Source organism: Copadichromis virginalis, linkage group LG7, assembly GCF_057382275.1.
Source record: "Copadichromis virginalis isolate Kocher_CV1m ecotype Utaka linkage group LG7, C_Virginalis_male_GT1.1, whole genome shotgun sequence".
In the NCBI taxonomy this organism is placed as follows: Eukaryota; Metazoa; Chordata; class Actinopteri; order Cichliformes; family Cichlidae; genus Copadichromis; species Copadichromis virginalis.
The window spans coordinates 41750470-41774622 of NC_140624.1; the positions used below are offsets into that span (position 1 = coordinate 41750470).

Below are 24153 nucleotides of genomic sequence, written 5' to 3' on the forward strand. Positions count from 1 at the left end.
GCTCAATCCGTTTTTTCCCCTTTTCATCCCTCTGAAGAAGCCGAGTTAACCTCTGCTGATCCACACAGCCAGAGACCCTCTCAGCTCCAGCCCGCCTCTCATTCATTCAGCCAGTCACTCATTCATTGCTCTTTTTTTTGAGTGTTGAAAAGCAAAACCCTCCATCTCAACTCCGCTCTCGCTCACTCTCCCTCTCTCTGTCTTTTCATGACTTGAGTTGGGAAGAAGTCAAGAGGGTCCACTTTCACTCTCACCTTGACATCCTTCACTTGTGTTGCGCAGGGTTATGGATAAAAAAAAAAAGAAGACTGACTGCTTGGTTATATTAAACATATACTGCATCACAGAGACATCTGCGACACAGTTTCTTTTGGTCTGAAACTTTCTGTTGTTGCAGCTCTGCAAACCTTTTAGAATGTGCATAAGACATGCATAAGACTACTTTTCTAACTGTTATTTACCATTTCTAGGTGATTTGATCAAAATAAAGGCTAGGTAGCATTTCGCAAAAAAAAAAAAAAAAAAGTTAAAACACCATCAGCCAACATCAGCTGTTGAATTAAAGCCTTTTAGCTCAGAAGCTTTCATGTTGGCTGTTGGTCTTGGTGGTGTATAGTAGGGGTGTGTGTGTGTGTACACAGAAACAGTAGGGGACTGGTGGGCTCCATGCAGGGGCCACTGTGCTTCCCTCCATTCACAAATCAATGTTTAACCCGCTGGCTAAAAGGCTTGGCAGGGGACAGGGAGGCCCAATCAGCGAGGTGGGCTATGAAACCATCCCGTCGAGAGATGGAGATGAGAGGGAGGACAAAGGCGACAGGGGAATCCTTAAAATAAACCTCCTCTGGTGAAGGCATCTCCTCCTTGCTGCCAGCTACAGAGGTAGGAGAGTAAAGAGGTTAGAATGAGAGGCAACACTGTTGCAGGGAATGTCACTGACATTTATAGTGGACTAGCTGCTCAGGCAAGCCAGGACGTGGAGTCAAAGGGACAAAGAAGTAAATTGGAAGGAGAGTTTTTTTTAAAAAGACAAAAGGAAAAACAAAAATTCTCAGGCCATAAATCTTCCTGCTGGTGCACTGTATTGTGTAAGATGATCTTGTTTATGGCAGCTTATAATATCTAGTGGAGAAAGTGATAGCGCTTTGCAAGTGTTAAGGCCAGACAAGAAACATGCAGTTGTACTTTCATTTAAAAACCAATTATGCGCCACACAGTCTCCCATGTTCATAAGCACATTTGTTTATCACATGTCATTGAGTACATGTCTTCAGCTTATTTATATAGGCACTAAAAATTATTATTGTTCTTTGCAGTCGGGCAGCCAAACCATTAAGAGTGCAAATAACTAAAAGATACATTGTTTGAGTTTTTTTTGAGAAAAGTTGATTCATCAGAGATCTGAGGTTCAATTTGTAAGAGTAGTAAAATGTTGGATCGTGAAATTAATAAATCTTAAAGAAATCACCAAGTGGTGTAAAGGCTGAAATGAAAAGATTAAGAGAAAATTCTCCTGTAAGTGCAAAACTGAGTGCATCCTTCGACTCTGCACTCAGACAAATACACTCGCTTTACCCTCTTACTTCTTCACTGCCACCATCACAGCCACACACACACTCTCTCACACACACACACACACTCCTTCCCCCTCAGCATGCCGCTGCCTAAACATCCCCCAGAATTCTTTGACAGTGGCTGCTCTGTTGCTTGGCAACGGGGAGACGGACAGCGTCATCCAGGGAGCAACGGAGACGATGAGAAGCAAGGAAGTCTGCACTATTCTCACCGAGACTGTACAGATCATGGGGGCAACAGGGTGATCAAAAATATCCAATAATTTGTTTTTTATGTCAAATTTTGAACGACTAAAAGAAAAATGACTCAGTTGCGCAGTTGTACCAATTTTGCTGAGTTTTGCAGGTCGTGAAAAATTTGCATTATATATATTTTAGATTTTAATCTTTATTTAACCAGGCAAAAATGAACATATCCTTTGCAACGATAAAAGCTGAAATGAATGGGAGAACACAACCAGCAGACAAAAACAACAGAACAAGACACTGAAGAAGGAAAACAGCTGCATGATATTAACAAAAAACTCAGATAATGAAGTTTTAAGATCTTCATGAATGAATGTCTCAGTCTGAGGATGTTTCATCGCTTCTGAAAAGTGTGTTGTAGGCTACCTCAAACCAGGTTATCAAGGTTGGTGCACAGGGGTAATATCTAAGGTTAATCATGTACTGGACTTCCTTTATTTAAATAGAGAAGAGATGTGAGCTAGTTTGAGATCTTCGTTGGTAGAGGTTTGTAAACATGTCACATGATGCTGCTGCTTCTTCTTGAGTTTAAGGAAGTCCATCCAGTCTTAGTAATGAAGCACCATGTAAAGGTTATAACTGCTGGAGGGATGTTGGAGCAGATGGCAATGCAGAGTATCCCCATCCATCCATCCATCCATCCATCCATCCATCCATCCATCCATTGTCTTTTGTGTTGGGGAAGCTGTCTTAGCGCAAAAGGTTGAACACACTTGGACAGGTTGCCAATCTATTGAAGGTTTATTTAGTATATTCAAATTTAAAAAATCCATTAAGAGAAACTTGTCAATTTTTTTGACATTGTCCTGCGTCCTGGAAATCTTCACATTTGTGCAATAAAAAGGAGAATGTCGACTGAAAATCCAAACACCACTTTATTCAATTTTTTTTTCCAATTAAAAATGTTATTTTATTTAAAAAATAACACCGGGTCTTACTCATTATTCCTGTTACTGTCAAGATCTTCAGATGAAATTACATTTAAGTATAATGTCTTAAAAAATGAATAAAATCAAAATCCTTGATGTTTCATTGTTGACTCAATTCAGTTTAAAATGTCTATTTCACTTTAAACCAAACTGGCTCAATGTCAGTGTAACTGCGATCATCTTCTGTAAAATGAATCAACTTGACAGGTATCTTAATCGATTATATTAAAACGACCAATAAAAAATAAATGACATCAAAATAATTGATTGCTTTTAAAAAAAAAATTAATTAGAACAGATGTGACCATGTGTCACTGACCTCTTTAATCACATTACCTCCAGCATTCTGAGCGTTCGGTCTGAGCCTGAGGTTGTTTGTGCTGACTTGGTGGTGTTGCATGAAGACAGGACTTCAGGTATTCTAGTCCTTTTCTACTGAAGCAATTCTGTTTAAGTGTTTTAGTCAAACAGCACCTGGGAAAACACACACACACCTGCTGTTTGGCCCAGTAGTCAGTTTATCTGCAGTGTTGCCACCTCCAGAGCATCCCCTCTTCATATTGCCAGCTACAATCAGAAAATCACATCTGTAAGACTGAGTGTTGTGAAGTTAAAAATGAAATGAAATGCAGGTTTGTAAATGATTCCAGACATGCTCGTTTCAGTCAGACTTCAACAAAACGAGTACCTGTAAAACTCTTGGGGAAAACATGGATCCAAGGCCTAGAATAACAACATTGCAATTAAAATGCTGAACATAATTTTCTGATATTATTTCCTAACAGTAAATGTAAGGATTCCTAAAAATCCATCTGATATGCATCTTTAAAACTGAGCTACTTCCATGTAAAACTTAACTCAGTTAGCAAACATGTGCTGGCTAACAAACATACTTGCTTACTTAAAACTGCAATATCGGTTGCACTTCATGAAAATTTACTTTGGAAAGATGAGTTTTGATTGCACAATGAATCAGACTCCAACCTAACAAATAACTTAAACAGGTGTTTTGTGCTAAAGATGAAAACAAAATACTGAAAACAACAATTTAACAACAGCACCATATAATTTTAAACCAAACCCAATTATGTTTAAAATGACAATATTCTGGAGATTAAACAATAATGGTAACTGTTGTTGTGGCTGTTTTATTGGACTCTGTGCAAAGAAAAAAGAAAGCGGATGCTCAGTTGGATATGATTTCAAATGAACCGCACAGCTCCTTAAACTGTGCAAACATGACACTCCTGAGACACATGCAGGAGGACATGCGAGGTGGGGAGCAGACAGAGCGAGGCTGCCGTAGCTGCTGAGTAAGAGGGTCTGTGCCATGACTGAGCCCCTGAGTGACAGGTATTGACCTGCCCAGCCAAAAGACGTCTCTGTGGGAACGCTATTGATTATTGCCACAGCAATAAAGGTCCCGGAAGCTTGCGAGAATGTCACGACTCTGTGCTGCCCACCAGTTTTGGTCCCAACACACAAAAACAGAAACACTTACACTTTGTCACATCCAAACTTACAGCCAATCATTCGCTCACGCTGACAAGAATTTCCTGGCCCAGCAAAGAAAAGATTAAAGATAGAATAGAGGCTGCGTGACCAGTTAGGACATGTGCGTTCTGTATAGATATGAGAGTTGTGAGTATCTTGCAACCTGCACAAATAGAGCTAAAGCTATGAGTATTGATGGCTAACATTTGAGGTGATTTACGTATATTTTGTATGCGTGCATGCACAGTCCTGGTGTCGCTGCAGCTTTCTTTTGCGGTCTCTGCTGCAATCTGGTCAAAACAATGAAGATTTTCTTTTTGTCATTCTCTCGCTTTTCTTGTCCGTCTGTCCCCGATTCACACACAAACGCCACCTCCACCCTTGACCCTGCAGTGAAAAGTTAGTGCACCCGAGGTTGAACTCTCCCAGATCAGCTGCAGCCACAAGCGCTGAGAAAGTGAGCCTGACATACGTGTATGCGTGCACATGAGCGTGCGTGTGTTTTTGTGTGTGTGAGCGTGGCAACACTTGGGGTGTCATGAATAGGAGAGATTTGACCCTCAACCCTTGTGACCTGTCCACACAAACAACTCCTATGCCCCAAGTCTGCCATTGTCAGCCTTGACTGCCTTCGTTTATTCACAGAGCCCGCCAAAAGAGCCAAAATTCATTATATACGACTTTGCTTATTATTTTCCACCCACACTAATGCATTTCCCCATTCTTTATTTTTTCTCTCCACTGCCCTTTCCATCGTTTCCATTCTCTTTTGTCTGTTCCCATCAGTCCCCTTTTCGCACAGCCTCTGTCCTGTCCATCTTACATACAAGTGAATTTTCCCTTGTATGCCGAGCACTCTGAGCATCAGTTTTTAAAACATTTGCCTCCTTATACTCACTAGCCCCATGGGAGCAAGCACATCTTTTCACGTTTATTTTCTACTGTTGTTCTAGACGAAAAATACAATTGAAGATCTAACTGTGTATATGTGCTTATTTCCCCCCGTACGAGTGTGTTTTAGTCCTTTGTTTTAATCTGCTCTCCCGCCACACCTACACCCTGAAGCCAATGCATCTGTCTGCCCCTGCATCTTCTACTTGGCTATTGGCCATGAATTTTCTATTGCCCACATACTGACACTCAATACATTCAAGATGACCTTTGACTCTTTAATATACTGAGGAACACCCAGGCTACTGTACATCTTCTCTTGTCAACAGGCCACTCGAAGCTCTAGGACTGCAATAAATAAGAGCCACAGTGCAAAATGGAAAATGATGTTACAAGCTGTGTTTAAAATTTGGAAGCTCCCCTTTGATTAAAACCACAAACTTCCCAACTTTCTCTGTCAAAGCCCTATAGTATTTAAATGTAAAGATTTACAATGAATATTAGGTTGAACATGTCCCTTAAAAACATTTACACTTGTTTTCATTTTTGTTATTTTTGTTTTTTGTTCATGAAGCCTCAGTGTCTCTGTAGCAGACACTGCGTTTCTTATAAGGCAAATGTCAACAGAGTAAAACTGACCTTGCAACTATTATATGCATGCAAATAAGTACTATATAGCATGAGTGAATGTAGTGGAAGGTGACATACGATGAGAACGTCTCGAAAAGATAACTATTAAGTAGAATAAAATAATAAATGTAAAAATAACCTCGTAATTGATCCTAATTGCAGCATTTGAGAAAACCAAAGGATCAAAGGCCTCAGGAAGACGTGCGCGACATGATGATTCTTCTCTTGGATCAAAACCTCCCTCTGCTGGTGAATCTCTGTAATTGCTACTCTTTGGCTTCATATTACGACAAAGCTGGGTTTATTCAAAATCCCTTTCTATTTCAGATGTATGTATCAGAATATCACACATACAGACTAAATGCCCATACTGTGGTCGGAATATTTAAAAGGCTGTGACTGGTTTACTCAAAAACAATAATTAAATAAATAAATTTTTGACTAACAAATTGCCATGTTTAAATGCACCCCCCCCCACCGATTTCTATCCCTGGGAACATTTTAATGATATTTTTAAGGATGTTCGACCTTAAACTTTAAAACTTTATTCTCCATCTTTCTAATCTTTCCAAGGGTATCCCACCGCTGTAAATACCAGTGTGGCCAAATCACGCCTCTTTCCCCTCTTTCTGTTTTTTTTCCTACAGGAAAAGGTTTATTACAGCGGAATATAACCCTCTCTGGCTTTAGGATTGGGTTTGCATTTCTCTTCAGAAGGGGCCAGCTTGTACATGAAGAAAGGGGTTGAACATTTGGGAAAGCCCTTTTTTCTTGGACTGCTGACGCGTACCGCGGCTACGTGCTGCTCCGGAGCCCCGCGGATTACTTTCCAACTTTAACAGCCTCCACCATGATACTTCACTTTCTAGCTTTGGGGGCCTTTGTTTTTCAGACTGAATGTTACTTTTCGGAGGAGAAGTATCCAGAGGAGTCGAAAATGCAGCCTCCAACCGTGGTTATCGCTATCATAGCGAGAAATACCGGTCACTCCCTGCCATACTACCTCGGAGCTCTGGAGAGACTCAACTACCCCAAAGATCGCATCTCTGTGTGGTGGGTTTCCTGCATGGACTGCCAGGCTGTTTGTAGAGGGGTCTCCTTTTTATCCGTCTATAGCAGCCGTTCAAAAGGTCAATGGCATTTAAATGAGTTTGTGAAAGCAGCAGCGTCCTACCCCTCCCCTGTTCCCTCTGCGCCTTTCACAGTCCAGGCTGCCTTTCACTCCGCCGCATTCGTTTCCTACCGTCGCTCGCTTGGAGTTTTATGTCCCGTGAAGTTTGTATAGAGTAACTGTACCAGCAGTGATTTTACTTCTTTATAATTCATGCTGCATGTTCAAATCTACAAACTCTAGGGATTTAGCTGTTTAGACAGCGCGGAGTGGTTTATTAGTGAGGAAGTAAAAGAGATCCCGTTTAATCGGTGTAATGATGGAAAAAGATTAACTGTTGGTTTAAGATGAGGAGATGACTCTAGTATGTTGAGTCCTACGAGAATATTGATCATCATCGTCATGAAAGTCATGGCAATTTTTGACTTTTAATTATTTATTTGAAACAAAGTAAGAACTTTATTTTGGATTTTCTCTAATCCATACAGAGTCAAAAACAAACATCCACCCACACGAAGATTTAGCAAGCAGCACCTCAGATGCCTTGGTAGCCACCAACAAGCTTCTGGCACACTTCCAGACGGATATTTGAACTCTCTTCTTAGTAGAATTAGTAGAGTTTATTTAAATTGGTTGGATCCAGATCGGGCCTTTAAGCATAGTCCACAAATTGTCAATAGAGTTGAGGTAGGTGCTTTGGGAAGGCCATTCCAGAAGCTTAATGTTGGCCTGCTTTATCCATTCCAATAACAGTTTTTATGTGTGTTTGGGATCATTGTCCTGTTGGAACACTCAGTTGTGTCCAAGTTTCGACTATCCATCTGTTGATTTCAGGCTTTATCTTTACCCCTACCACTGGCAGCAGAGCATGATGCTACCAGCACCATGTTTGACACCTGATAGTGTTATTGTGTTTGAAAGTAACTGTAAATTGTAGTCAAGCTTGAAGGTGTTGATTTTAGATCAGGGGTTTCTTTTTTCGGTTAGCGCTCTCTCAGTCCATGGTGTTGTAAAACTCACTCCAGTGTGGACAGTGACACTGGTGTTTCAGCAACTTTCAGTTCATGGCAGGCTTGAGCCTTGGAGGTTCCTGGTTTGTTCCTGAACATCCTAATCAGTTTCCTCTCATCTGAGAGTAACGATTTGGGTCTTCTTCCAGACACATGAGAGTAACTTTTACATTGTATAATTGTTTGAACCAATGATCTTGGAATCCGCAGTTGTTTAGAAATGGCTCAAAGAGACCTTCCCTAACTGTGTCTCCAGTTGCTGTACAAATATGAGTTTAAAGAAATCATTAAGAGCCCTAATATTATGATGAAGTAAAAAAAAAGGATGTTACTCTGCAGTGGTGTCTTATTTGCACAAATAAAAAAAAACAAGACTAACAAAAACCTGGTCATGCAATAGAGCCATTCTGCTAATTGACAGATATCTAGTATCTTTGATATACCTTGTCATTTTGTCCAACCCTACTTCACCACAAGTAAAGGTTTGCTAGAGTGACACTGCTGAAGATAACTCACAGCTGTGGACAGGAACGGGATCCAATGCATATTTTAGTGCAAAAGCTGTCAGCCACTTTGCTCTTCTTTTCTGCCCAGAGGTCATGAAGTGCATTGGGTTAAAAGTAATTAAAAAAGTAAATTTTTCTTTATATAACCCCTTTCAAGATGAATATCACAAAATGCTAAAAACATAAAGACAAAAAAGTTACCAAAAAGCAAGGTTAAAAATATGCATTTTTAACCTCATTTTTAAAAGAGATCACCAACTTCATAGTGCTATGACTCAGTGGGAGAGAGCTTCAAACTCTTGGGGTATTTGTCTCATTTATTTTTATATTTGTATATCAGCCAGCAAGTCCTGATTAAGTCACCTCAGGGATGTACTGGGGATGTAAGGATACAAAAAGATACCTGATATATGCTGGTGCTTGTTAATGCAGAGCTCTAAAAGTCAAAACTAGAATCTTAAAGTAGACTGAAGTTAATGGGGTGCAAGTGGAACTGAATTAGCGAATTGCAATAATCTAGATGTGATGAAATAAAAGACTGATTATGATTTGATTGATTTCCAATTCAGACTGTGAAACAATGAAACCTAACTTGACAATATTTCTGAAGTGATAAAAACGAGAGTGAACCAGAGCTTTAACGGGAGTATCCACAATCAAAAGTTATTCAAACTTTAGCAAAAGGGGCAAGGCAATCTAGAATTTCCATTACCTTCAGCACAAATCTGTCATGGGATTTTTGCTTTCTCTTCACTAAGTTGAAGAAATTTGACAGCCAGTCTATCTAGCAGTGATAAGAAATGTCCTTAAAAGTGATGAAAATGTGCTGAAAAGGGAGCAGATATGACAAAAACGGTAAAGGCCCCAAAATAGAACCTTGTGGTGTACCGTAAACCAGAGAAGCGGAAAATGATTGTTCAGATCATTCAGTGGAACTGAGAGACAACATTAAAACGTTTACAAACCTGAAAAACTCTGCTCAAATAAGTAGTAATCATTTGTATTGTGTTGTTTTGTATTGTATTTGGTTTTGTTTGTTGATCGAGTAATACACAGGCTGAACATCAGTATTGGGCACTGAATCAAATAAGCCTGTCAGCAAATAATTTGACATTTACCAATGAGAGCGGGAATGCAGCATGAATTTTGCACCGGCATGATGAGGAGCTGAAAAATTCACATAATGTAGATTTCACTGTTCCCCTGGCACAACGAGGGGAATAAGTAATAACAAGAACCAACGCCAAGTTTAGGTTCCCTACGTTTGGTGCAGTTACTTCACCCTCTGCCTTCTCTGTGCTTTCCAGGGCAGCCACGGATCACAACACAGATAACACCACAGCCATACTGAAGGAGTGGCTGACTGTCATGCAGAAATATTACCATTATGTTGAGTGGAGACCAATGGACAAGCCAACGTAAGTCTGAAAATGTTAATGTGTTGAGCTTTGTGTACTGCTGGGATTTGAGTTTGGAAACACCCCCAACTTGATCTTACAGCACACGTGGATCAAAGCAGATCACCTTCAATAGTTGCTTTCTACAAGGGAAATGACAGGAACAATCCCTTTTACTCATCAGGAGGCAAATCTATGATCCTCTGAAGTGTCATCCTGGTATTGACAAAATAAATCAAACAATGTTCAGATTGTACATGTATTGATTTTTCTTACTGGCTCTTTTTGTCCACGTGTTCAGTGAAAGTATTAACACCCCTCTGTAGGCTGCAACTTTGCAGTTCATCTGGTATTCATTTTAAAAGCTAAAAAAAGAGTTTGACAAAGCATATCTAGGCTTGTCTGTACATGATGCTCTGCTTTCTATTAGCAGACTCTTTTATGCCTGTCAGTTATTATTCTGAGTGAGTTCTGCTAAACTTCTACAGTCATGAAACTGTTACGTTATCCACCTGTTTATGCTCTTTTCACAGCACCACAGAACTTATTTACTGTTCTGGTTTTATTTAATCCATTAGCATCGGTATGCTGTATTCACTGTGGTCAACACTCCAGCATGATTCAGCGATGCTGTTTTTGTTTTGTTTTGTTTTTTTTACAATAGAAACCATTCAGCCAATCACATATTTGCTTCACGTGGCAAATTATACAACATTTTACCAATATAGTATTATATCCCCTAATAATACTGTACTTCTGTGTGTCTTAGGTCCTATGCTGGAGAGCTGGGTCCTAAGCATTGGCCCAACAGCAGATACGAATATGTGATGAAGCTGAAACAAGCAGCGCTCAACTTTGCCAGGAAACGCTGGGCTGATTATATCTTGGTACCTTTCTTGTGATAAGTTTCATATTATCTCCTTTCTTGATTAAGCAGATGGGATGTCTTTCTTACTGAGGCTGTTATTTCATCCAAGAAAAAAAAAAAACTTAGCAACTGTAATTTGAATGAAAAATACTTTTTCCTTTGTATTTTCTGTCTCTGTGATTCAGTACGCAGACACGGACAATATCCTCACAAATCCAGAATCCCTCAACCTGCTGATAGCAGAAAACAAGTCAGTCATCGCTCCTATGTTAGATTCTCCGGGGGCGTACTCTAACTACTGGTGTGGTATTACTCCACAGGTGAGCAGCACTTAAAAATGAGTGATTATTTATCCGCTTAAAGGGAATACTTGAGAAAAAAAATTGTTGTTGCTTTCTTGATGAACATAATGCAGAAAAATGACACAGATCTAGGACATAAGTAAGCATATTTTTTTAAATATCTCAATTCTTTAGGGATATTATCGTCGAACAGCAGAGTACTTCCCCACCCGTCATCGTCACCGAGTGGGCTGCTTCCCTGTGCCTATGGTCCACAGCACCCTGCTGCTGGATTTGAGGAAGGAGGGCATGAAAAAACTTGCTTTCTATCCTCCTCATGAGGACTACTCGTGGCCCTACGACGATATTATTGTTTTTGCCTTCTCCTGTCGGGCTGCAGGTCTGTAGATGCTCGTGTGTTATTATGTTCAGCAGTCAGGTTTACTCAACACAGCTGTTGCACTAAATCACGTCTGCGCTTGCTTCACTGTAGAATATTTGTATATTTCAGGACCCAGTGTTGAAAATATACATGAATAAATATGTTTATAATTAATTAAATGATTGCTTTTCGTTGCTACTCAGAGATACAGATGTACCTGTGCAACAAGGAGCGCTACGGCTACCTGAACGTTCCAGCCAAACCGCACTACACCTTAGAAGACGATCGTCTCAACTTTGTCCATGTTCACCTTGAGTCTATGAGTAAGAGCATAGATGATTTGTAATACTAAAGCCAAATAATGACAGTTAAAAAAAGGCACATCAGCTCACCTCTCTTTTACCCCCCCCCCCCAAACTAATATCCCTGTTTGTGGAAAAGTCGACGGGCCACCCATGTATCCTTCCCGTTTCATCCACATGTTTCCAAAACAGAGAGACCTCCTGGGATTTGATGAGGTAGGTGAACCAGTTCAAGTTTTTTCAGTTAATGTGTAAAAAAGGTTAACCCAACCTTATACAGGCTTGTTCTATGCAGTAATGAAAGCATGGATGTAATTATGTGTAATATATAATATAATTATACATCAACTTTTTAGGTAGTACTTTATGTTCAGCAAGATTCAGACCAATTATGATGCATGTTTTCACTGAGTGAATAGAGTTTGAAAACATGCCGAATATGCAGTCGACCCATTTGATGAAACTCAAAGATTTATGATGATGGTACACAGTGTCCAGATTTAAATAACGTTCTGGGTCGCCCATCTCCTGCACAGATTTATCTGATTAACCTGCGACGGCGTGCCGACCGCAGAGACAGGATGTTGTTCTCTCTAAACGAGCTTGAGATTGACGTCAAAGTGGTCGATGCCGTGGATGGAAAGTGAGTGGATTGCTCTCAGGTCTTTTCCTCTCTCAGTTTTATAGTTAAGTTTGTCAAGAAATGTAACACCGTGTCAATTCAGACTCTTGGTGTGAGGCCAATTTCAATTCTTATCTTGAAAATATGGACACTTGTGGCTTATAATAAATATCAGCGTTATGGCTACGTATGCTCCAAATTTGAACGCTCTTCTCTTATCAAAGACAGAATTACCAAAAAAAAAGTGTGTGTGTGTGTGTGTGTGTGTATGCAGTGCACTGAACAGCAGTGACATTAAGATTTTGGGTGTCGACCTGCTGCCAGGATACTATGACCCATTCTCTGGACGCACTCTGACCAAAGGAGAAGTGGGCTGCTTCCTCAGTCACTATTACATCTGGAAGGAGGTGAGAGGACACACACTGTCACACATTTGTCAAATCCCTTTTCTGAAGTTAAAACTCAAATATTTTAATTTATACTTCATAGTATACTATATAAGAAGAAAGCATAATTGTATATACAGTCCTTGCAAATCACCTTTTTACAATATTATGATACAGTCATGTGAAAACAAAACTATAACTTCTTTGAGTTCTAAGCGTTTCTATATCAACTTCAGTAGCTTTTACGTTACCTTTAGCAGTAATAACTTGAAGTAGTGGTTTTCTGGATGACTTAATCGGTGTCTTACATCATTGTGGAAGAATTTTGGCCCGCTCTCATTTACAGCACGCAGCTTCACTTCACTGAGGTTTGCAGGCATCCATTTATGCACAGTTATCTTAAAGTCCACCACAGCATTTCAGCGGAGATGAGGTTTGGACTTTGATTCGGCCGTTGCAACACCTTGATTTATTTCTTTTTCAGGCATTTTGTTGTAGATTTGCTGCATGACCCAAAGGTTTTAACTTTTGGACAGAAGGCCTCATATTTAACACTAGAATGATCTGGTATACAGAGGAGCTTCTGACTCGCAGCACAGGTCCTGTGGTTGTAGAAAAAGCATAAATAATCACCCCTCTACCATTGTGCTGACAGTTGGTGTGAGGTTTATGTGCTGTGTTTGGGTTTTCTCCAGACATATCAGCGTCCATTATGGCCAAACATCTTCACTTTGGTGTCATATGTCCACCACACATTGTTCCAGAAGTCTTGTGGGGTTTTTTAGATGTAAGTTTGCAAACCTAAGCCGTGCTGCCAAGAAGAGGCTTTCTTCTTGCAACCCTTCAAACTTGCCGTTTGTTTGTGGACATTTGCTGGGATGTCCACAGGAAGATTGTCAGCTGTACTGAATGCTTTCATAAAATGGACTTCAAATGATTGAAAATGGCTTCACAACCTTTCCAAGACAAAAGACAGCAACAATTGCTTCTTTAAGGTCATGTGTAAGATGTCTTTCCTTCTTGACATTGTGTTAACACACACCTGAATGCTCCATACCACCAAACTGCCAAAACATCTGCTTTTATGTAAGTGCTCACACCTGCTGATGTTAAGTGTATTTGATTCACAGTGCCTGGCTGCTATTTACCCTCTTAATTCATATCTAAGTAAGTTGTCCTTAGCTTCTGCATTATGGAGTTGTTCTCATACAATCAATAATGACATGATGTAATATATAATGTGTGGTTGTTAATCTGAATTTGCATTTACATAAGAACTGCTAAGGACCAGATTATTTTTATGTAAAACCTTAAAATTCAAAGAAGGCGTACTTTCTTTTTCACAACTGTAAATGAAAATAATTGCACTCAGCTGAAAACCAAGAGTCATGTTTGTAAAGAAGATGGATGCAAAATAAAAACCTGCTTTTATGACACAAACCTTTTGATTTATTTAACAGGTCAGGCTTACAGTGTGTATACTTCTTTTTCCATAGATGGTGGACATGCAGATGGATAAGGCCCTGGTCTTTGAAGATGATGTTCGCTTTCAGGCCAACTTCAAGCGACGAATACTCAAAATGATGCAGGATGTGGAGCAGGTGGAGCTGGACTGGGACATCATGTAAGACACATTTTACTCCTAGTTTCCAGTCCAATTCCTGTTTTTGGTTAAGGTTAAATGAGACGCAGGTAAGAAAGCTCAGGTTAGGTTCATTATAAAGTCCAAAGTGCATTTGTACCCTTTGATATAGTTTGCTGGTTTTGTTTGAAATCATACAAACGGGATTAGACAAAACTTCAGACAAAGTTTGAAGTTTTTCTAGTGTAGAATTTGGGACAAATTTATGACTATGATATACAATAATAACTTAATGGAACATATTTTTGTAGAGCAATCGTATTTGCTATAACCATTAACATTTTGTGTACTGTGCAGAACCATGAAGTCCAGTAGGGTGATTTTTTTTTTCTCATATTATGAGATAAAATCATTTAATTAAAAAACAAACAAACCCTAATAGAATATCCCAAGCTCCATGGTTAAAGCTCATCCAAAATACTTAAACATGTGATGTTAGCACTTTCTTTTTTCGTACATATTTGGAAGGAAAATGCACGTACAGAGCATGTGCTGAAAAATGTTTTATGCCTGCTAGGCAGAAAAGAACAGCAAGGTGGAGTTTGATTGTAAAAATCACATGCCTTGACCATCCTGGGTTTTTGCTGCTTCTACCCCGCGCCTGATTTTTTTTTTTTTAACTTCTTTAGTTCTTATGATCGCTTTATGTTGCCACAGATACTTGGGCAGGAAGCAGGTGAATCCTGGAAAGGAGGAGCCAGTGGAGAACGTTCGTAACTTGGTGATGGCCGACTACTCGTATTGGACTCTGTCCTACGCCATCTCCCTACAGGGAGCCCAGAAACTCCTCAATGCTGAGCCACTTTCCAAGATGCTGCCTGTTGATGAATTCCTCCCCATTATGTACGACAAACATCCGAAGTATGTATCATAAAAAAGTGTCAAAAATACACTCATGCTACTCTCTGCGCACTTTGAAGTTTTTCTGGTTTTCTTCTTGTATGTTCCATACAGTGACCGCTATAATGAAACCTGTTCTTCAGCACTCTTTAATCTCCTTCTCCTGCGAGACCGTTTAAACTAAAGCAGACCTCAGGGCTAAAAACATTCTTTTCTATAGCTGCCTAAACATGTGTACATGCTTTATATTTAGCCTAGTTTTGTTTGGAGTGTATAGATTAAAGAACTATGTGGAAGTCTGTGGTTTTACTTCACTGCGTTTTTCTGAAAGAAAGTCTCTTTGATATGTTGTGCTTGTCAAGCTGAATTAGCGCACCACATTTCAAAATAGATTTAATCTTTCTCAGCATTTTCCTTTTATGATGCACAGGCCTCGTGTCTGCATCTCTTTCTGGGATTAATGGTCTGAATTTTTGTCAGTGTGGGCTGACATTTTCTTAAACACAGTGTGACCGACAGATGTGAGCAGCCAGAGTGGACTCAGTTTTGTTTGTGGTAAAGAAGATATATATTTTTTCCAAGCCTATGTTGTCGCCTTTCTCCATGAATTACACTACTGTATGGTCAGTCCAGACTATTTTAGTCCATACTTAAATTTCTATGGTTTGTTATTTAAGTTTATACCAGTGTTTGTGGCACTAACAGTATGGTCTGTACTTACTTTGGTAAAAACAAAACAAAAATTAAGCTGCAACATCAAAGTTTCTTTATTACAGATTTGATATAAAAGAATTATGCTGCCACACTAATATCAGTCATTTGTTTGGGGACTTTAATTTTGAAGCCTTATATTTAGAACTACAGCATTTTTTGGTTTGTTTATGCCGTTGGCTGCGAAATCAAAATGATGCTTTAATAATGTGTTGTACGTGTATAATCACAAAAAAGAATAATTTTAGCCCATTGATAGGTGGTCGCTATTATCATTTATCATATATATTCAGCTTTGGCAGATAGAAATGAGCTATTGTCAAGAAATGAAAGATGGTAGGATGGTTGACAAGTTGCATCATGTGAATTTGTCACAGACATAGATACCTGCTAATTAAAGCTCACTAAAAATATTCTTTTATATGCACCATAACTAGAGCACAGACAGTTCAGTCACTCTAAATAGCTAAGGCCTACCAGTTGAAGGGGAAATTGTATTTTCTGGTTGGAAGTTGGCCTACTAACATTGGAGTCATTGGGGTTGACTCACTTTGGGAGCAAGCCTCCAGTGGCCATTGTTGGAACTGCTTTTTTAATCATTGCCTTTAATTTTCAACCGCAGATGTTGTTGTTTAGTTTTAACTACTGCCATAATAATACAGACATCCATGGTTCCTCCACCATGATGACTATGGTTATCCCTTAGCGTTCATCTGGCATCACTATGAGGTTCACATTTTTGGTTGCAAAGGTCCAGACGACTGTCTGATGCAATAAAAATGCACGTTTGTCTCTCCGTACAAAGGAAGTCTAACCACATTGGCGATCCTTCAACTGCTGACTTGGAGCCATCATCTGTAAAGCTTCTATTTCATGCTAGATGGTTGCTGGAGGTCTATAAAATATCGACTTCACCTCCAAATGTATCTTTAAATTATTAGTGTAATGGGTGAATCAAATTCTGGCTTTAACAATGATATCCTTGACAGTTTCCCCAACAAGGCAACTGTTCTCGTCATCAGGAACTAACTCTAAGAAATGAAATGCACTTTGTGCCAAAGGATCTGCAAACCAGAAGGCCTGGCTGTGTCTGTGTGCTCCATCATGTGTGGAAATCTGGCCTATAGCCAGCCTGCTTTCTCTGCACTCTCTCTCTTTTTCACACCACTGTGATTCTGATTTGATATGCTTGACTAGTCTGCTGAGAACACTCAACAAATGCACCCCATGCATTGTTGCCCTTCATGCCAAGAGTAACTGAACCATCTCTGAAATTGGCCTGTTGTCACCATCTCTTGTCAAATCAGTATAGTGCAATGAAATCACAAAATATCCCTGATGTTTATATTTAACATTTCAGTAAATGGTGAAAAATTGCTCAAACTGCCCCCCCCCCAAGAAAAACAAAACTTCCATCTGTAGTTCCAGCGCTGTTATTTTTGTTATTTTTTCTTTATTGTGACATCCTATCCTGTGTTTTTAAGTTTCGAATGATTTTACCCAGTCTAAACACTGCCTTTGTGCTCCCTCTGCAGCGAGGACTACAAATCCCACTTCCCCAATAGAAACTTACAAGCCTTCAGTGCGCACCCCCTCCTGGTCCAGCCGTGTCACTACGCCGGTGATCCCCAGTGGGTGAGCGACACAGAGACGTCGACCCTGTGGGATGATGACTCTGTGAGGACTGATTGGAGGGGCTCCCACAAGACCCTGAAAGGGGCTGCCCCGGCACCCGAGATGCTGTCAGTCGCCTACAGGGATGAACTTTAGTGCAGCACAAATGTAGCTGAGGAGAATCTGCAGGTCCACAGGCCATGAGGTCAGAGAGACTGTTACTGAGGAGAGAGTGATACTTTCACTCCACCTTGTGTCATAAAACTGACATGCTCAGTGTCATTTAACCTGAGCTTCTTAGATAGGAGGCAACAACATAAGATATGGTGTTCGTTTCGGCTTTGTGTAAAGACATGCACAGTTGTCTCGGTGTAATAAATGCGTCAACCTGCACAATAGATTTTTCTCAAACAACCCCATGTTTAGAGTGTTTATCCTTCTATGTGCTTTTCTTTTACTTTGCTCAGTCATCTAGTTTAGTTGCTTCATTTAGAGCGTTAATTCATTCTGTATGGTTCGTGTCAACCTGTTTAAATGTACTCCTGTGATAGTGCGTAATCTGTTGATCATATTCTAACCGAGGGTTCAGTAATTGCACTGTTAACAACTCCTGGCAAGTCTGGAAAAAAAAAGTCTGAAATGTATTGGCTATTGTTTTTTTTTCTTTTCTTTTTTTCGTGTTGCTATAATCTGTCTGTACATTTCTGTGCTTGCGTGTGTCCTCCACTGGGGACTGGAGAGTTAACACAAATCTCGAATGACCATAATTGATAAGTATTTTGTTAGTAGCTCTTACACATTGAATGTTTGCTTTTGATCAGTTTACGCTTCTTCAGATTGATTTTTTTTTTTTCTTAACTTAATGGATTAACTTGGATTATCTTCTACTCCCTAGCTGTATTTTAATATTTTCACATTTAGCCATGTTCATCCTTAGGAGTTTAACATGAACTGGAAACAAAATTACCTTCATGTAATTTTGCGCATATTACTGGTTTTAAAATATTACGTCATGATTCGAGAACCGTTTGAGAAGATTTCAGGTTTTATGACACTATTACAACCACGAGAAATTCCTAAAGTAAAAATACTTTTTTTTGAAGGCCCAATTACTTACATAAAATCTATGCAACATGTTGAGGCTTGAAGAGTGTAGCTTTGGTTTTTATCCAGTTTTGGAGAGCGTCCACATGTTATGTTTAAAAAGTATAAATGCTATGTGTTGCTTAAGTGTTTAAAGGTCTTATGAAAGTACAGCCTTTAACAGTCTTTTGTAGCATCGCTGTCGCTCCAGGATTGAGCTGACACTCGTCTAGACAGGGTTGCAGTGCAGGTAACTGATGTCGCAAGTTTGTGGATTTGATCAGGTCAAACTAAACTTGTATTTCATTTTTGTGCGCATTGATGACGGTCTGTTTCGTATATTGTTTTTTTGACATTGAAGATTTGTTTTCCTGCAAATATCTTAACTTATTTGTTTTTCTTTGTGAATCACAGATGAGTTGCACAACATGATGTACGATACGTGGGTCCAGTTTTGTCTCTGGGTCTACTTTTTGTCTCTGCATCTTTGAGCAATAAATTTATATTAATATTACGATTCATTAATTGCCACTGATTTCACATCTGGATAGCAAGCAGCTCAGAATTGAAATACAAATATTTTTGCACTGTTATATAAATGGTTATGGACTGTTAGTTAACAAATGAACATATTTTATTAAATACACAAAGCTACCATGTGCTAAGAAGAAAAAACACAAGGGGGTACTGTTTCCTAAATTCTGCTACTGCAGCCAGAGTTTACATACATGCACACCTATAGATGTGTGTGTAGATGGAGAAGTACATAAATGCAGTTTAAGACACAATTTTTGCAGTGGATTTGAAATCAGTCATTGTGATTGATGTGCAGACTTTCAGTTTTTATTCAAGGGGATTTACAAAAATTTTGCATTAACTGTTTAGGAATTACAGTCATTTTCATATACAGTGCCCCATTTTTAGAGGCTCAGAACTGATGAAAATCCTTTTCAGCCATCAGCATTAAGTCTAAAAAAAACATTGACATTGTTAAATGTGTTTGCTTCACTGAGATGCTGGCTGCCAGGCCTTTACAGCAGCCACCATCAGTTGCTGCTTGTTTTTAGGGCTCTTTGCCTTCAGCTTGTGTATTTAATAACTGAAAAGCATGTTCTGTTGGATTATGACTGACTTGGCCACTGAATAATATCCCATTTCTTTGCCTTTAGAAATGCTTACACTTTAGTTGTATTTTGTGGTTTTTCAGGCCCTGAGCTGGCCAGTGCATTTATTCTTATTAACAACGTACCAGTTTGTTGATTTGACAATTCCTAAAGTCTTTACTGCCTCTGATGGTTTATTTAGTCTTTTTCTTTTCAGCAGAATAAAGGGCTTGCTCACTGGCACTGATGTGTCTTTAGGTCTCAATTAAAATAACAGTAACAAGCTGTAGACTTTGTGTAAGATATAAATTCAACACTTTGAATCATTCTTATGTCTACTACATTTGTCATTTAATTACAAGGGATCAGCCGTCACCTGGCCACGAAACTGCTTGTCAGTCATTTGTTCGATTACTTTTCCAACAAATAGGGGCTGTGTATAAAAATGGCAACGATTCCTTAAAAGTTAAAGCATTATTTTGTTAAATCCCCTAAAGCCGAAAGTCAGCACTTCAATCAGTTAATGTTTGATTTAAAAGCCTCTGTGGTAGTGTACAGTGCAGAGGCAAAACTACAAAAACTGTCTTTATCCAACTTGATGTGTTTTAAAGTGCAGGCCACAAGGAAATAAATACAATACTGTACATTTCAGAATTATAAGGGCAGAAGCAAAGTAAGGTTGCGTGATTTATTTCTCGAACATTTCGTATTTAAAGCCACATGAATTATTTGTTTTGCACCTCATTTTACTGCTACCACATAAGAAAAGGTGTTTCCACATTAACAAATGCCAATAAAACCAGTTTTCTATTTTCATTACTTAAAATATAAATATTTACAAAAAATGCCACACATACAAAATAAAATCAGATTCTGGGAATCTAAACCCAAAAAATAAATCCCAGTTAAACACCTGAAAAACTCACAAGGAAGTACCCCACTCCATCTTACCTGTTGTTCTCCCCTTTAGCAGGTGTTGAAAATCCTGGGAAACTTACCCAAACTCCCAGGAGAAGAAAGATGAGTGCGCACCCTGCCCATGCATTCTGCAGAGGCACTAAAAAACTGCAGAATAATCCAAAGTGCAGGATATTTCTCTTCAATTTCAACTCAAAAACAGTCTGTGCTCCAAGTTGAAGGCCAGGCCAGCTGAAAATGGGGGAATCAAGTCAACACTGCCATTTCTGAGATACTGAAAAATGTATGTGCATATCACCATGAAAGCTGATAATTTCTTCTTTTATTTCTTTGTCATCTTTACAAGTTACCAGTAAAGGACAGCTTTCTCTCTGCTGTGAAAATAACTTCTGAGAGCACTCTAAAAATGAAGGGCTCGACACAAACGTAAAAAATATTTTCTCAGTCTATTCATGTAACAGTTATTAGCTATCCCCCCCACACCCTCTAGCAGATCATTACATGAAGGAACCTTTTAAAAAAACAAGCGCGTCCATGCTCACAGGTGTACACACGGGTGATCACACCCACAAACTACACCCTTTTTGGCTCCTACCTCAAAGCACACTGTGTTCTGTTGATCTTATGTGCTGCACAATAATGTTTAATATTTAGTATTTACTGTCATATTCCCATATATCATTGTGATGTTGTTTATTCTATTACTCTTGTTCTCTTCTGCTTGCTTTCTTTTTTCTTTCTCAGCAGGTGATCCAGGTGATTGATATATGCATTTTTTTTTTCTGCCCGTTCTGTTGGTTTTTGTCTTTTGCCCTTCTCCCCCGTCCCTCTTCTCAGCTGTTTCTCTTTCCCTCTTTCTTTCCCCCAGTCAAGTCTGTCCCGTATTCAGCAAGTGAAAATAAAATAAACAATAAAATATGAATCAAATAGACCATTACGGCAAGGCTGGGATGGTCCATTTGGTAAAGTAAATCCGTTGGGCATCTTTCTTTACCTTTAGACAACAATTCTGATGGCAAAAGAGCCAAACGGGACAGGCAAAAAAAACAAAAAAAACAACATTTATTAGCTATTGACTCAGGTTTGTTATTAATAAGTGACCTTTATGTATATATATGCCTGTATATATTGTGCTATTCTTAGTTAGTGTATTGTCTGTCTTTGTTAATGGTTGTTTATAATGGAGCACTGTAACGAAAAAGAATTTCCCCTAGTAAAGTATTCTGAGTCTGATTGAATCTATTTCATTCTGTCTTTCTAAGTACACCAGCACTTGATACCCAAGTCTGTATCAAAGCATACACATTTACCTCTAAGCACACCCCAGCTGTCTGCATATACAGTAGTTTATCTGGTTCTCTCTGGAACACTCTGCCACATACCACAGGAAGAGAAGAGAAGCCACTATATACAATCTATGTGCTTACAGCTCAGTGTTCTGCTGCATCTGCTGGCATAGCAGCATACACATGTGCGTGCACACAAATACACGTGGACATAACACTAGTGATGGGACGTTCTGTATCGAGGCTTCGGAGCGTGTGTCGAGTAATGGAGGGGGCGTTTCCGCGAAGCGCGTATCGAGGCTTGCTTCATTTATGGGAGGAGCTGAAAATGATGACGTCCGAAGCCTCGCTGCCCGGCTGTACCACGTGACTGGTTCATGAAGCGGTTCGAACTTTGCCGCAAATAATCATTTTCCATACTGCCAGCATAAATATACACAGTATACTGCCATCACTACACTATAGGTGTTTTACACACTCCTTTTGTTGTTGACATTTACAGGCTGTGTGCAAAATGCCACACTCTTCAAATTCATGCCAGCTATTATTTTTACGTCCAGTAGGTGTCCTGCTAGAGCAAATGAAGCTTCATGAAGCTTCGCGTTGGGGTGAACCAATTGGATGAAAAGCTTCAGTGCTTCATGGGGCTTCATCTGCCCATCACTACATAACACTCTGTCCTTAAGACACTGTTATTCAGTCACATAAAAAATTAGTTTAAGGAAATCTACAAAGTTCAAAGGTAGCTGTGGTCCACTTTCTTCGTTTCAGATTCTTATACATAAGATACCAGTGCTGGCAACAGCTCCTATACTCAGCTTCAGTCTAGCTCAAAGCTGTCTAAACTAGAAAGAACCACCTGGCACAGGAGGGACCTAAACTTTGCACTTTATTGGCTGCTGGTTAGGAGGTGGGGAATCATGAGGTCAGCTTGGCAGGCTTCAACTACAGATGTCTCAGGGGTCTGGAGCCAAAGTTTGAATCATTCAGTGTGGCAAGGAGCCTTCTTTTGAGGTTTAAAGTGTTTTTTTCTTCTTCCCCTGTCCTACTGCAGCATCCCCACAACACTGAGTCAAATGCCTCACACAGACAAACTCCACATGTTCAACATATATGTGATGACCTACTTCTGCTTGATTTGATCACTGGGCTGTCAATAGCAGCTGTTACCCTAGCCTCCCGGAAATACAGACACCCACACATTCATGAACCAAACAAACAGAACAAACAGCAAATTGACATTAATGTTTCTCTTTTGGCACATTATATATTTTCTTGAATATTTTCACATAGGAGGTATTTTGTGCATACTTATGTTTATGGGACAAAACCAGCGAAGTCACGAACCTCTGCTGACTCATTTGAGGTACTTGGTCAAGTCTACTTAACCTTTTTCTGGCGTTTCCAAAGTGTCATGTGTTGTTGCTCAATTCCACCACTTACTAGGCTGCTTGGGTATAATCCTATCTGACTGATCTAATTTCTAGTTGTATGCCAAACCGCATGTGAAGGTAGGAACTACAACTGCAGTCTAACACCGTTGCAGCTCACATTTATCTGACAGCTACTGAGCTGTGTCTTGTGGGCTCGACAGCAGTTCTGTCGCTCGTTGGTCTGCGGAACTACTTGACCGTTTCTCACCATAAACCCACTCCCTTAATTCTGGAAGCAGCCCCTCTCACTACTTACCTCTTTCCTCGAGTGTGTTTCCGGGGCAATCTTGGACAAGCGGAATCGAGCGTAAGTGCGACATGAATGTACATCCAAAAGTTGCTGCATTATGTAATTTGCATGCTCCGTTGTTTGAGATCGCAGAACTTCACGCCACGTTGCTACCTGGAACTGCTAATGTAGTTTCTTTTATTTTGAGACTTGTCGTTTCCAGGCGAGCGCACTCTGTGCATCGCGTTCTGTACGTTATTGCATAAATTGCACATTTACCCGCTAAAAGCTTTGTAATACGCATTAAGTGCGGGGTTATTTAGTGGTGAATGTGCTGCCGTTTTTGCGCCCAGGTGCCCAAAGTGTTTTTTCCAAAATCCTTGTTTGGTCAAACTATTGGTGTTTGCACGTGGCTGAACATTATATACTCGATCCGCCAAGTCTTGCCCACTAGATTTACTAACCCTGCGCAAATTTGCGTAAATTCCCCTGAACCTGAGTATAATAAAGTTATTTACATTTATTTTTCAGTTATTATGGTTTTCACTGGGTACAAAATGTTGCAAACAAACAAACAAACAAACAAAACAAATCCTAGCCAGAACAAGCAGAAAATACTTCAGAAAAGAGTTTTTGTACATAATGACTTTATTCTGAAACCTTGA

The 24153-nt window shown here is 39.6% G+C and overlaps 2 protein-coding genes across 3 annotated transcripts in view; both read left to right on the top strand.

Annotated features, from left to right (window-relative positions):
* The first annotated feature begins 6423 nt into the window (after nt 1-6423).
* Nucleotides 6424-19038, top strand: cercam (cerebral endothelial cell adhesion molecule). The gene is made up of 12 exons (XM_085463418.1): nt 6424-6817; nt 9699-9809; nt 10558-10675; nt 10842-10976; nt 11133-11337; nt 11523-11642; nt 11761-11837; nt 12158-12264; nt 12518-12650; nt 14126-14253; nt 14929-15132; nt 17358-19038. The coding sequence occupies exons 1-12, from the start codon at nt 6615-6617 to the stop codon at nt 17590-17592; spliced, it is 1776 nt and encodes a 591-aa protein (XP_085319544.1). The 5' UTR covers nt 6424-6614; the 3' UTR covers nt 17593-19038.
* A 4019-nt stretch (nt 19039-23057) lies between these two features.
* Nucleotides 23058-24153, top strand: part of sardh (sarcosine dehydrogenase) — a 42836-nt gene continuing 41740 nt past the window's right edge. Inside the window, exon 1 of one of the 2 annotated variants that reach the window (XM_085463420.1) lies at nt 23058-23192. The gene's annotated coding sequence lies outside the window, so the exon portion shown is untranslated. Of the gene's footprint in view, nt 23193-23281; nt 23567-24153 lie in introns of those variants that run through there. The other variant, XM_085463419.1, reaches the window with a different exon arrangement.

Coding starts and splice junctions, on each gene's coding strand:
- cercam (XM_085463418.1), top strand. CDS start 6,615: ATGATACTTCACTTTCTAGCTTTGGGGGCCTTTGTTTTTCAGACTGAA. Junction 10,676..10,841: donor GCTGGGCTGATTATATCTTG/GTACCTTTCTTG, acceptor TCTGTGATTCAG/TACGCAGACACGGACAATAT. Junction 15,133..17,357: donor ATGTACGACAAACATCCGAA/GTATGTATCATA, acceptor CTCCCTCTGCAG/CGAGGACTACAAATCCCACT.